Source organism: Protomyctophum parallelum (genome assembly GCF_964188405.1).
Source record: "Protomyctophum parallelum genome assembly, chromosome: 8".
NCBI lineage: Eukaryota > Metazoa > Chordata > Actinopteri > Myctophiformes > Myctophidae > Protomyctophum > Protomyctophum parallelum.
In genome coordinates this window covers 10,198,495-10,212,883 of record NC_139703.1, presented here as the reverse complement: position 1 = coordinate 10,212,883, position 14,389 = coordinate 10,198,495, and the positions used below count along the sequence as shown (strand labels likewise).

Genomic DNA, 14,389 nt, shown 5'->3' with positions numbered 1-14,389 from the left:
TGGAGAGCTACTGTAAACGCAGTAAAGTGAACTAGAAAATGCTTAATACGAGGTCCTTATCACAAACGATGAAGAAAGCGGACAGACTGACTTGACCCAGTAAAACCTGGAATGCATCTAGATTTCATTCTAGATTTTAACTCTTAGGATTTAGGACATTTTAGAACAGTGGTTCCCAAGAATAACAGTCTACAATCTCGCTTGTACATCTGATATTTTGGAATAGTTTGAAAAATGTTAAATATATTTTTTAAACAAATCTTCTCTTCTGGGGTTCCCTGTCCCAAATATATTGAAAAAAAGTTAAGTTCAATCGAAATCAGATCACTGCGATATACAAAGACTGGCAGTTACACTTCCAATATCACACTCGTTTGGCAAAAGCCAGTGGAACTGGAACAAAAACAAACATTGCACTTCAAAGGACTGACCTGGCACCATCTTAGAGGTACACTTTACCATGTGAGAAATGAGACAATACTTGCTATGGTTATTCATTATTGAGGTTTGTTTAGAATACGACATGCACAGGTAATGGAATTTAGCTTTAGTTCATGTTAAAGTGGGGTGCATACTTAGTTTAGACTAGTCATTGGTTAGACATGGTTTAAGGTTAGGTTTAGGTGTGTTGCCCCGTGGGAGGTTAGGTTTATGGTGAGGGTTTAGAACCTTTCATGACATCAAATGCAGCCCAAAGTTCTTTACATAAAAATGATTACAAAAAAAGATGAAGGGTTCTTCAGACAAGAAAGGGCAATTCAGAAAACAGTTTTTTTTTAATTCAATAATTTTAGATGACAGTACATTATCCCTTTCATTGTTGTTTGGCCAGGTAAATTCTACAATACAGTTTTGTCTCAGCCAATTAGCATGCATCTCATCTATAAAAAAAACATAGCTAGCTAGCAAGTACAACATTGACACAGGGGTAAAGTGACAGGAAAGAAACATGTAAAATGGTCCAGGGAATGTTATTGCCAATTCTGCCCATAGGAATGGCATGATGAGGACATGCATTTATGTGGCATGTGAAATGGAAGGGTCTCTTGAACGCAGACACAGAAAAGGCACTTCTGAAATAAAATAAAGATGTCAAGACAAAGAAACGAGGGACACATTAAGGGCAGCGTGACAGAGGCTGTGACAGGGTGTATGACAAACATAATACAAAAATATTTTGGAATAAAGTTAAGCTGGAAGTGTGTTCTTGAAATCTTCAACCACTCATCACCATTCGGACAAGTTCTGAGAATAAGAGAAGAGCATAAACAAAAAATGATTAGCACAGTGCCTGGACAGTGTCAGATGAATCTCCAGAACAGCACCACCAACCTACAGCAAAGTTACAGTGACCCAAGCATTGCACAGACGCCTTGCCTCATAAGGCATACAGCGACCCATGCTCCAAACACTGGAAGCTAGATGATTCCTTCCACCTGGTTTTCCCCAAGTACAGTTACATAAACACATGATCAAATATAGCACAGAGTCACATGCTGTTGCATTAGAGAAACAGCATGCGACAGAGTTTGTTAATCAGTCATAAATAACAATTATACATTTGGAGAGACTTCAAAAAAGGCGAGCAGCTAACGGAGTAGCATGGAGGGCGACTCGGTTGGGCAGAGAACAAAGCTTTCCTGGCCAGCCATGACAGAAACATTGGCAGTCCCCGAGCCCTTTCATATTAGGAAAATATCTACTACAGCAGTGGTTCTCAAGGTAGATTCCAGGGAGTCTGTGGGTTCCTTTCAGGGTTGGTCTAAAATTGACCAATACAAGTCTAACTCTGACAGTATATTGTGACAGCAGCTTCTGTGGGAGTGTTTGAGGAACTCGGAAGAAATCACAAGAAATCAGAAAAGCAGTTGATCACAATTCTGCTTCAGTCTGTCTGCACCACACCACACGAACGGACTGTTCCAAACAGTGGAATACAGATGAAAGCGTTCTGGGCTCATTAGTCAAGAACCATTTTACAGTGGGAAAACCCCAACACCACATCTGCATAAAAAGTTGATCCGCCATTCTCCTGTACTTGGTACAGCACCCCATGCCCAGGGTGCTCTTGTCCTTTCAAAGCCAAGGTTCATGGGGGGGGGGGGGGGGGGGGGGTTCAGTGGTGCACCTAGAAACATGCATGGGACGCTACGTGCACAGGCTATGCTACTGTCGGAAGAGTGCTCAGCAGGAGGGAGCGAAAGTTAAAGGTGAGAAAACCATTTCACCCAGTCATAGTAGTGATCCCATCATTGCACAAAGGCCATGGAAATCAATGCATCTATACAATGTATGTTTTGTGAAGCAGAAGGCATACCAACATTTAGAAAATGTACAATTTGTACAGCTATGTTGCCTTTTTAAATGTACTTACTTAGTCAAATATTTGTATCGAGTTAATTAGATTAACAAACTAAAGAAAACACTTGAACTCGAACATTAACAGCCTTCTTGTTTTACTCTTTACAATTAGCTCATCTAGTAACCATTACGGGAGGCCATTGTGCAGTGATGAATTCCTGAGCTGGTTTCCCTGAACCCCCACATGACTAGGTGAGGCCCTACTACTTGGCTAGAAGCTGATATAATAGTGGGCAGGGCTTTAGGGATTTGCTCATACCCTCTGCTCAACCGGACATGATGTGACGGACAAAGGCTGTGGAACGTGAACACTGAGTCAGTGATGACATACAGTAAGTAATGATCGATTAAAAGACAAAACATCTGTATAAGAAAAGCTTATACAACCTCTAGTTATGTACGGTAGGTGGATGAAAAACATTCCATTTGGTACGTTGTAAGAAGTATGATACAAGTTGTTTGTTGTTTAAATGCAACACATCACGAGTCATGTTACACAACCCTTCCTGCTTTACCTTCATAGTTGATACAGCCATTGGCATCTTCGTGTCCAGCTAAAAGAGTTTCCACCTCTTCTTCTGTCATTTTCTCACCTACAACACAAAGAAATATTGTAAAACCGTTATGTCAAAGAAAAGACCATTGGAATGTTCATTTTATTCCAAGAGCCGCCAACAATCGTACGACAGTGTCACACAAATGATGATCTACCACTTTTATTAACTTATATATAATAAATGCAGGGTTAATGTGGTTAATAATAGAGAAGATCAAGGTTAATAATAGAGATCAGAGTTAAAACGGTGCTCTTTCACTACATTGTTGCTGGTATGAAAAATGCGACTAATGATTTATCATCCGAAATGAAGCACAACATTTGAGCAAACGAGTCCTTCCTTTCATGTCTTACTTTTTTTTTTTTTTATATTTTTTGTCCCACGATTTTGTAACCCATTTTTCACCCCTGTGTCAATCATCCTGTGATGTGATCCTGGGCTCTACACACCCTCCGCCAACCTAGGGAGAGCAACGGACTTAACTCATGCTTCCTTCACGCTTGAGTGTCCAAGTTGCTCCTTTACACCTGACAGGGGGGAGTTTCCCTGGTTGGACGTAGCGCGTGGAAGAAGCACGTTATTCCAACCAGTTCCTTTCCCCTCCATCAGGCGTCCCGGCTGGCCAGGGGGAAGCAGTTTAGAGACCAGGATTACTGCATGTTTTTGTGAGGGTACCTACCCTAGGGGACACGGGGAGAACATGCAAACTACACACAGGAAGGCCCTTTCGCCAACCCCGCCTTCGGGTATGGGCACTGATGACGCGGAGCAATTTTTTTTATTCAATGAGGAATCAACTGATTTGGCAAATAAGGAACAGGATCAAGATTTTTTAATTTTAATGTTGCGATATGAGGTCATTGAAATACATTAAACTGTCGACTGATGAAGGGCGATACTGCTAATCACACTAATCAGTGGGGTACTGGAGTTGGCACCAAGCAGACAAGGGGCAGACAGGCCTGGCTGCTTGGTAAGTCCTAGCCCCTTTCGAGACCCTCGGCTACCTTTTCTGAATTTTGGACGGCGGTACCCTAGGGTCCCTCGTAGATTATCCACCCACCATAGGACGCAGATTTACCTACAGTCTGTTCACGGAGACCTGCGCGGTCGCTTTAGTGTTGGTGAGATGATTCAAAGATGCATACAACAGCTTTAGGAGACAATGGAAACGTGTGCGAAGCAGCGTTGCCATTTAGTATTTTTAAAGTTTTGGCTTCTCTGAAATTCTCTCTTCCCATGTCCCGCCTCCCACGACACAACAGCATTATAAACATCCTGCATGTACGTGGTCGGCCAATCAGAGGCAGTAACTAGGACGTGCAGCTAGCCAGTCGCCGCTCGAGAGGCGGTACAATGGGAAGTCAACAAGGAAGTGACTGAAGAGAGAGGAGAGAGAAGTTCAGTGAAGCAAAATTAATTTAAAAAAGTAACTAACGGCAACGCCGATTAACGCCGCTTTGCACACGTTTCCGTTGTCTCCTAAAGATGTTGTATGCATCTTTGAAACATCACCAACACTCTCCGTGAACAGACAGTAGGTAAATCTGCGACCTATGGAGGGTGGAAAAATGTCCATAGGGCTGGCTCATATATATATAGGCCACGGCCTAGGGCGGCAGATTGTCCAAATATTTGAAAAGGATTTGACCCTTTGAAACTTGTTGAACCAGAAAACCCAAAGTAGAAAAATTGCCCTGAAAGGATTTCAAAGGAGAGATATAAATCGGTGGTCTAATACTGTGCCCGTCGTTACCCAATGTGGTGAGGACGTGACGTAGCTCTGCTCCCATCACTGTGCCATTTCCCTCCTTGTCGAAGACGCGCAGTCCTTCCACAAAGTCCTCAAAGGATCCCTGGTCCTTGTTCTTAGCGATGGCCTGGAGCATGGGCAGGAACTGCTCAAAGTCCATCATCTTGTGGTTCATCTCTGGAGAACAATTTCAGGCGTTTAATTTAAATATACATATACCGTACACACATACACACACATCACACACATACAAACACTTTCTTCTTCTTTTTTTATCAGAACATGATCTAGAAATGTTATAAAGGGGTTTCAATTAATTGTTCAGACATTAGCCTGAATTGATATATGCCTTAGTTTGTCAGACTTTAATATTTTTTAAATGCTAGGTAGGGACAGAAATCAATGACATTAACTTCAGTCACCATCACCAAAAAGGAAAACCTGTTATATGCAATTTAAGGATTATGTTAATGCAAACTGGAATGTGTGCACACACATCCGTGTTTAAAGAAATGTGGTGAGCCTGCACAAATGCCATTCATCTATTTACCTGCATTCTGTAAGCGTGACATGCCAATGTGTGCATGTCAATAACATGACTGTTTGGGGCAATCGTCAACTCACAAAATAGAAATGCATCGCAAAATCGAAACACTGTACATGCCGATAACGAGATAAGTCAACGACGGACATAATAGGACAAATAGGAAACTGACTCCATGTACCGACTCCGTTAGACTACAATGAGTTAATGCTCAAGACAACCGACCCAAATGTTAATCCAAGCGTGATAAATGGAGTCTATTAGGTCAAGTGACTAGTTACTGCAAGTCATTGGTCTGAGCATCAGTTGCTTACCTTCTGATTTGGGGTTCCCCAGGACTTTGAGCACCTCTGCGTTGACAGGGTTTTGTCCAAGGGCCCGCATGACATCCCCACACTGGCTGTAGCTGATCTTTCCATCGCCCGTTCGGTCAAACAAAAGGAAAGCTTCCTTGAACTCTGATAAGGAGACACATGATTCATGTACAGTGAGCAACTCAGTGCCTGGGTATGCTGCATAATGGTTAACTAATATATACACACACACACACACATACAGCTGTTTTATTAGGGCTGTCAAAATAACTGCATTGGTTAATTTGTGAAATTAAGATTAAAAATGATCACGCAATGAATGAATGCATGCCCCATACATCTCATCCACTCTATTCTGCACTAGTCATTGCTCTGGTATCTGATGGCTGATACTAGATCAAAGAATAAAACATGTATATATCCACCTTCTGTCATTTATCGTCCCATTCCCACAACAATATACAAAAAACATGGCATATTTTGGACATAGTTGGAATGGTTTTTATCAGGATTAATTCTTTTTTAAGATGTGATTAATCTGATTACTTTTATCGTTTGAGACTGAGCCCTATATTTATTTATATAAATAATTAAATATATATATATATATATATATATATATATATATATATATATACATAAACAAGCAATACCAAGAGCACACAGTCTTGTCTTGTTAATAGAACAGAGGATCAAACTTTTCAATGATAGCCATTATTAGCCAAAGTTGTAGTTCTTGTTCTCTCTAGAGATGGCATGCAGCTCATCTAGCGACGGACAGACAGAACTACAAGTAGCCCATTCCCTTATATGGCATTGAAAGTCAGCGAGCGCCTTTGACCGTGCAATCTGTCACCCATCTTCACTGAAAGCGAACACGCTCAAAAAGCATCCCTCTCTCCCACGAAACATTAAAGCCCCTTACAAGGCCACTGTCGTCATGTGAAACAGAGCAAACAATTAAGCCACGAATCAATTCGTGTCTCGATCCGGGAGTCACACAGTTTAACTCTTCTTGAGGAGTGTTGTTTTGGGGCCACGCCTTCAGTTCTTCAGACCACGAAATAACTCAAAGACATCAACCCTGGCTTATCAAATGAACAACATACCATAACAAAACCTAAGTAGAACACATCTGTCATCATTAGGCCTGCGACGTTTATATCATTCACGCATTGTCACGCAGATCGTGATGTTTACTTTAGATGCATGTCGAGTCGACATGCAACATCACTCACATCACATCCTCCACTAGCATTAATCACACTTCTTAGTGTTACCATGCAGTTCTATTTTATGTTGAGTCGTGATCGACACGCAAAACAAACAAATCAACCAGCAAACGTTCGGGTTAGATCAACTTTGCGTTAATTAGATCAAGATATTCACCACACAATCTTATGTTACCTGGTGAGCTGCTCGCGGGTGATGAAAACAGTATTTCACTACAGAGTCAGAACAAGGAATTCAAAAATGCTGTGCCCAAATAATAAATGACCGTGATGTTGAGACGCGCGTCATCATGACCGTGAAATCGTGAATGTTTAAACTCACCAATTATTTGGTCCTCTGAGAAGTCAGACTGGTTGAAGCGGCGTTCACGAAGAAGACAATGCAAAAGGAAAGAAGGCTAGATATTAGTGGTGGGATTACGATAATGGTACACTTTAGCTTAGCTCGTAGCTAACGTTGCGGTTAAAGCAGCATTTAGCTATGTGACATTAGCTAGGCACTGGCAGCCACATTAGCACCTTCAAATAAATAATAAAGCATTCCTATGCATCTGATGATGGTGTAAATGTGTGCTTACCATTGTCTTGTGTTTGGTTTGTTTGACCGATTTAGACTTCAGAGATCCCTGACTGTTCTTCCACTGAGCCAGTGAGCCTGAGTACTGGGAACACCCCTGGTGTCGTCACTGCCTCGGCGATGGAACAGCCAATCAGTTGTGTTCATTTTACATAAGAAATTGGACTGGGATCGATTCACTTTGCAGGTTGCTGATCCGGTCTACAGCGGATACGGAAACGAAGCATCATGAGCGTGCATTTATGGCTGGGTGTTTATACAGTAAGTAGGTGGGCTCTAGATCGGATCAGGCTGGCTAATTCGGAATAGAAACCAGGCTTTCCACGAGTACTGCGAGGAGCCTGGTGACGCGAGTCATCGACGTTTCTGGGTTGAGTTCAAATAATTGACCTCCTCCCTTCAGCAGCCCTGCAGGGTGATTTCTTCTTTACTTTAGAAATCCTAACCTTACATTTTTGACGCCCTAGCTGGAGGCCTGCTGCACTGATGTGCGTGTCACCACTCTGCCGAGCGTCATCTCTGTCCGACTCACTACACTGGCCTACATTGAGGCTGTGCACAGTACTAGCACCCCAAATCTGGCCTGTCCAGTTCAAGTCTGAACTGGGGGAAACATGAAAATAAATAGCAGGGGGGGAGGGGGGGTGGCTTGAGCTGCGGTAGGAGGGTGAGATCCATAATAACGCACCGTCGCACGTGCATGTATTTCTAGCCCATCACACACCGGGTGCGCAGCGACGCGGCACAGGCGTTGCCGCGCGGCGACGCCTGGAAAATAGAACAGTGGCGTATCGGAGCGTCAGGCGAGGCGTCAGCGCGCGTCGGACGCCGCCGGTGTGCGAATAATGTGCGATAGGTTCATTGAAAATAACGGAGGCGGCTGTTTTGACGCGCGGCGTTCGCAGACGGTGTGGGAGGCCCTTGAGTCATTAAATGACATCATTGATGTCATTACTAACCCAATACGAAGCTCTGTCAGGTTCTCCTCCAGACTGTGGAAGCATTGGCGAACGTGTCTGTATGTTCGAAACTGAACATGGTGGAACTCTTTTTATTGTATATTTCTTTCTATATTTTTACTTCTTATCTATTGTATTGTTATTCTGTACTGTGATATGGATTCCCCTGAGTCTGCAATAAAGATTGAATTGAATTATGAAGGTCATTATACTGGTCAAGTTCATTTATACTGATCAAGCTCATTTACTAGTCTTATGAAGGTCATTTATACTGCTCAAGGTCATTGATATTGGTCAAGGTCATTGAGCGGCACGCTATAGTGCGAGATTCTTCATCATTGTTGAGGATTTGAAAAAAGGTGCAAATCGCGGAAAAGCGAAAGGCTATATATAGTCCATGGTGTCGGAGGGCATACTATACTATAGTATGTCGTTTTTCATGATTTCGGAGGATTTGAAAAAAGGTGAAAATGAGCTGTATTTGACAAGTTATAAATCAAGATGGAAAGATATAGAGGGTTCAATGGGAAGGGGGCTACCTATTAATATGCTGGTGGGAGACCCATCCTTGGTCAAACACTTGTCAGATCCTCAGAATGTGATGATAACGGGTTCATTGAAGGTGTGGAGTGAAATAATTAGGAGATATAAGCTGAAGGACAAAACTGGAATTCTCAAATGGTTTGCATATGATCCAGACTTCAGACCTATGAGGTTTAGAGGTTGGATTGGGAATGGCCTCTCTGCATATTGTACTCTTTTAAAACAGGGTAATGTGATGAGCTTCCAGGACCTGAAAGAAATTTAATTTTCAGAATTGGGACCCTTAGGTACCTACAAATCAGAGACTTTATAAATAGAAAACTATTAAGAAGAGAAGATACAACAGGAGTAGAGATCATTAAGATTTTCCAAAATGCATATGCAGACTCTACTTATCAAAAGGTAGTTTCACATTGATATGTTATAGTTCTGCAAAACATGAAAGGAGATAATACTCAACCTTACTATATCAACAGAAGAATGGGAAAGAATATGTGAACATCAGTGGAAAATGAGTATTTCCCCCACATGGAGAGAATTCAGCTGGAAAAATGTGAGTCGTTTCTTTTGCACTCCAGCTCAGAAAAGTTACACGCATCAGTCGGACTGTTGGAGACTCTGCATGTGGGGAAACATTGGCGAACCATTTTCATGTATTCTGGAGTTGCCCTTCTGTGGTTCCATTTTGGAGAAGTGTCCACAGTGTCCTGGAAGCAGTTTTTGGTGTTGACATTCCTTTTGATTTTAAAACCATGTATCTTGCAGATCTGGGAGGACTTCACTTTGCAAAGCAGGATCCGTATCTAATGAGGGTATTGCTGGTGGCATCCAAAAAAGCCTTAACAAAAAAGTGGCTTACAAATGTTATACCAACTATAAATGAACGGATTGATTTAATCTATGGTATATTTATTATGGAGAGAATTACATTCAGCTTTAGAGGCCAGGTTGAAGTCTTCACAGATAACTGGTTTAGATGGATTGCTCATATCTCGACAATGAGACCTGATTTTGTTTAAATTCATTTGTTTAACCTGTAGAAGCAGATGCACCTGTTTGAGGTAGGCCTACTTACGTATTTATGATCATCAATAGAGAAGAGAGGCAGATTTCCCCCTTGTGTGTATTGTATGTATATTGTCTTGTTTTGTTTGTATTGTCAATTGTCAGTCGTTTAGTTTTCATGTTTGTCTGATTAAAATTCAATAAAAAGTAAATTGAAAAAAAAAAAGCAAAATAATTAGTGGTGATAATAAGAACACAAATACTTTGTTCTGGGTCTAGTGAACAGAAATCATAAGTAATAAATAGACTCTGTAAACTAACTGTAGGGAGTACAAACACAGTAGAGAACCTTGGGGTTATCATCTATGAAAAGGCAACACAAATGAGCAGAAAATAAAAATAAACTTCGATTAGAGATTAAGCCAGGATTTAACACATATCCTGGCTTAATATATCCTGGATCAGCGATTAACCGGTTTCATGAAAACTGGTTAATCTTGCCAGATTAATTTAACCAGTTAACCTGGATATGTTGAGGCTTGATTCGGTTTCATGAAAGTGATGCTACATTAGTTACCATGGAAACTAATGCTTTGGACTTAGCCTGCTCCGGACCAGGCTAACAGCCAGGTTTAACCTAATCCTGATGTCTTTACTGTTCATTAAACGCCCAATGCATTCTCAATGGCAATAGCACAAACTTTGGCATGCTACTAGTCCTATACTTACACCTAGAAACCCCATTCAAACCTATTTAGGTTCATCTTACGGTGGACATGTTTGCCTGAAAAGGAATCTTTGAAATGTTTCATAGTTTTAGAAATATAGTGCTTTCAAATTTGAGACATTTATAGGCAGATAGTGGCATGTCAAAAAATCACTTTCACCTAGAAACTCCATTCACACTTTGTAAAATTCAGTTTACTGTGGAGACAGATGCTGGAACTTTTTACTTTGAAATGTTTTGTAGTTTCTGAGTTATTTAATTTAAGCAGTCAAACTGATCACAAACCAATGATGTTTTCCAGACTTATTCAATTATTATGGGTTTATGTTGCCTTGTATCGGTCTGCATTAAAGGACTAATTTAAGCACTATATAAAATCAAATAACCAAAATATATAGGCTGCACAACATCATGACAGCTTGTAGATCAGCTGCTTTTGGTGAATGTTCCCCAGAATAGGTTTGCTGTCGTGCAAGTGCACAGTTAAGAAGAATTATTATATATTATATTATATAATTTTTTTTTGTAAAAGTGAAAACCACTAAATGACTAATTGTTTTACAACATATTACCATTGTAACGTTTCACCCACTATTGAACCCATGACCCACAGTTCACCAGTCTGGCCCCTGTCTGGAAAGGTAGCTCCCTCAGAGGACGGAGTTATGGCCAAATATCGCAATGTGACAATATCATTATGCTTACAATATTAAGAATTCTGTTAAGTTAAGTTAATAGTAGTGGTAAAATGTAAACTATATTTTTGGGGTAGTTAATCATTCAGTCTATCCACTATTGAGAGTATGTTCTCTCTTTAATTACAGCAGCAGTATTTATTTTAGAAGCTTAAGTCCTTGTATACACTGACACCACACAGCGTATTCAGGGCGGAGTCACCACCCCCAGGGGAAGATTTGCTCTCGTTCACTGCAATGCAATTTGCGGCATTTCCAAAACAATATTACGCAGAGTAGCGATTATCAAACGTATTTGCAATGCCGTACGTTGAAAGATCTGTTTCCCATGGACAAGGCACGTTACATCCGCAAGTTAGATATTATCGGCATAGATGTTTGTCCGTATGTGATGAAGGATTGGAATAAGTTGCATTGGCAGCCATAGAAAATTCTTACCCTGGGCTGAAAACCGGATGTGACGTTTTTGACGTCAGTCTATCAGTTCAAGTCTTGAATAGATTAGTAAAGATACTGAGATATACAGAAGGGGGCAGTAATGCAACTATTAAGGATGCAAACTGCCATAATACCCCATGAAGAAGAAGGATCAGTAAATCTGTGTTCCACAGAAGGGGTCTAGAGACAAAAAGCCAGGCTATCTATTCAGCCAGGCTTGCTAATCCCGGCTCGCCAAATCCACCAATTCTGAGCCTCGCTTGGCTTTAGTGGAACGGAATAAACCAGGCTGTAAAGACCAGGATTGAAAAAGCCTGGTTTTGGCCTAAATCCTGGATTAGTTAATCCAAGTTTCGTGAAACAGGCCCCTGGCCAATCAGCGGCAGCTAGAGGCCAAAGCATACACAGTGCTGCCTTGATCCCGCCTCTAGCTGCCGCTGATTGGCCAGGCCGTTTGGTGGCGGAGCATCAAGTCTGCCTGATAATTCCCAGATGGGAGCAGGAGGGGGGAACCCAGTGTACTCTCTGCTGCCCCATCTGGCGGAGTCAGGTTAATAAAAACTGTGTTTGAAAAATAAACATGTCATCCCGGCCGTTTCACATGGATATGAAGAATCAACTGACTGAGAGAAAACACTATTGTTACTGCTACTGAATTAGTTACATTTTCACTAGAAACAGACTGTATCATATATGAGTGACTGACTGTTGCAAACGATACGGAGACACCTCCCTGACAATATAACGATACAGAGACACCTCCCTGACAATATGACGATACAGAGACACCGCCCTGACAATATAACGATACAGAGACACCTCACTGACAATATGACGATACAGAGACACCGCCCTGACAATATAACGATACAGAGACACCTCACTGACAATATGACGATACAGAGACACCGCCCTGACAATATAACGATACAGAGACACCTCACTGACAATATAACGAAAACTTAACTAACAGTCCAGGTGACTAAAATGTGACTAAAACTAAATGAAAACTATTCAAAAAGACTGACTAAAACTAATAGAAATGTGCTGCCAAAAACAACACAAGCTGGAAGCGATACAGTGGTGGGAGATGTCCCATGCTGAGACAACTGGGAGAACTGGGAGCGATACTGTATAGCTCATACATGAGCTACATTAAGTGAAGGCGAATGCATGTGGCCCTCAAGTTAATATTAGAATACTGATATATGTTATTGATTTCAGCTGCTATAATTCCAAACACGCTTTAATTACTTCAGTCTATATTAGTAGCTTAGTAGTATTTAAATGTTAGTCTTTTTGTGTGTTTGGATTATGTTTGTAAAGTTAACATGACTATAACTAAATGCATTAAATAAAAAGGTTACATTTCAGGATTCCAATTCAAAAATGAAAAGAATCAGGATTTCAATTCAAATTTGAGCTTGTAGATTGGTTATTTTTGCTACGACAGTAATATGCAATGTGGCCCTCTGGAATGAATGTGGAAATATAGTGGCCCTCTCCATCGTCAAAGTTGCCCACCCCTGGTATAGCTATACTGAATAGTATAGCCATACAGCTATACTGGGAGCTATACAGCTATACTGTATAGCTCAGGGGTGGGAAACTTAAGACCATGGAGAGGGCCACTATAGTTCCACACTCACTACAGAGGGCCACTATAGTTCCACACTCACTCCAGAGGGCCACTATAGTTCCACACTCACTCCAGAGGGCCACTATAGTTCCACACTCACTCCAGAGGGCCACTATAGTTCCACAATCACTCCAGAGGGCCACTATATTTCCACACTCACTCCAGAGGGCCACTATATTTCCACACTCACTCCAGAGGGCCACTATAGTTCCACACTCACTACAGAGGGCCACTATAGTTCCACACTCACTCCAGAGGGCCACTATAGTTCCACAATCACTCCAGAGGGCCACTATATTTCCACACTCACTCCAGAGGGCCACTATATTTCCACACTCACTCCAGAGGGGCACTATAGTTCCACACTCACTCCAGAGGGCCACTATATTTCCACACTCACTCCAGAGGGCCACTATAGTTCCACACTCACTCCAGAGGGCCACTATAGTTCAACACTCACTCCAGAGGGGCCACAGTGCATGTTACTGATGCAAAAATTGCGTCGCAGCGAGACGCGTTTTGAGCTTGTAGATCGGCAATTTTTGCTATATTTGAATTGAAAACCTGAATACGTTTTTGCCATTTTTGAATTGGAATCCTGAAAAGTAACCTTTTTTATTGAATTTCAAATGCATTTAGTTATAGTTATGTTAACTTTATGAACTGTTAACATAACTACATTGGACACAAAAAGACAATAACATTTTAATACTAGTCATTAACTACGTACTAGTCATTTAATACTAGTCATTAAGTAATTAAAGCGGGTTTGGAATTGTAACAGTTGAAATCAATACTATATCAGTATTCTGATATTAACATGCAGGCCTCATTAAGTGAAGGTGGGGGACACACGTGGCCCCCGGGCCACCAGTTGCCCACCCCTGATATAGCTATACAGTGGTGGAAGAAGTATTTGTCATAATACACATCTAGCCTGGAATCCAGACTGATTACTGTTCCCTACTCAGTCTGGCCAGGGTCCTATTTTGACTCAAATTGTAATTAAGGAAAGTCAGTCAAGTTTTACATTGGAAGACACTAA

At 41.3% G+C, this 14,389-nt stretch overlaps 1 protein-coding gene across 1 annotated transcript; it reads right to left on the bottom strand.

The window, feature by feature from the left end:
* Positions 1 to 755: 755 nt before the first annotated feature.
* myl6 (myosin, light chain 6, alkali, smooth muscle and non-muscle) lies at positions 756 to 7,467 on the bottom strand. The gene is made up of 6 exons (XM_083771535.1): positions 7,340 to 7,467; positions 7,084 to 7,111; positions 5,530 to 5,673; positions 4,675 to 4,848; positions 2,877 to 2,954; positions 756 to 1,245 (listed from the first exon to the last, which is right to left on the bottom strand). The coding sequence occupies exons 1-6, from the start codon at positions 7,340 to 7,342 to the stop codon at positions 1,217 to 1,219; spliced, it is 456 nt and encodes a 151-aa protein (XP_083627661.1). The 5' UTR covers positions 7,343 to 7,467; the 3' UTR covers positions 756 to 1,216.
* Between the last annotated feature and the right edge of the window lie 6,922 nt (positions 7,468 to 14,389).

Excerpts from the sequence above, each read along its gene's own strand:
- myl6 (XM_083771535.1), bottom strand. Across the intron at positions 4,849-5,529 it reads GGGGAACCCCAAATCAGAAG|AGATGAACCACAAGATGATG; the intron begins GTAAGCAACTGA and ends ATTGTTCTCCAG. Across the intron at positions 1,246-2,876 it reads TGGCTGTATCAACTATGAAG|AACTTGTCCGAATGGTGATG; the intron begins GTAAAGCAGGAA and ends TCTTATTCTCAG.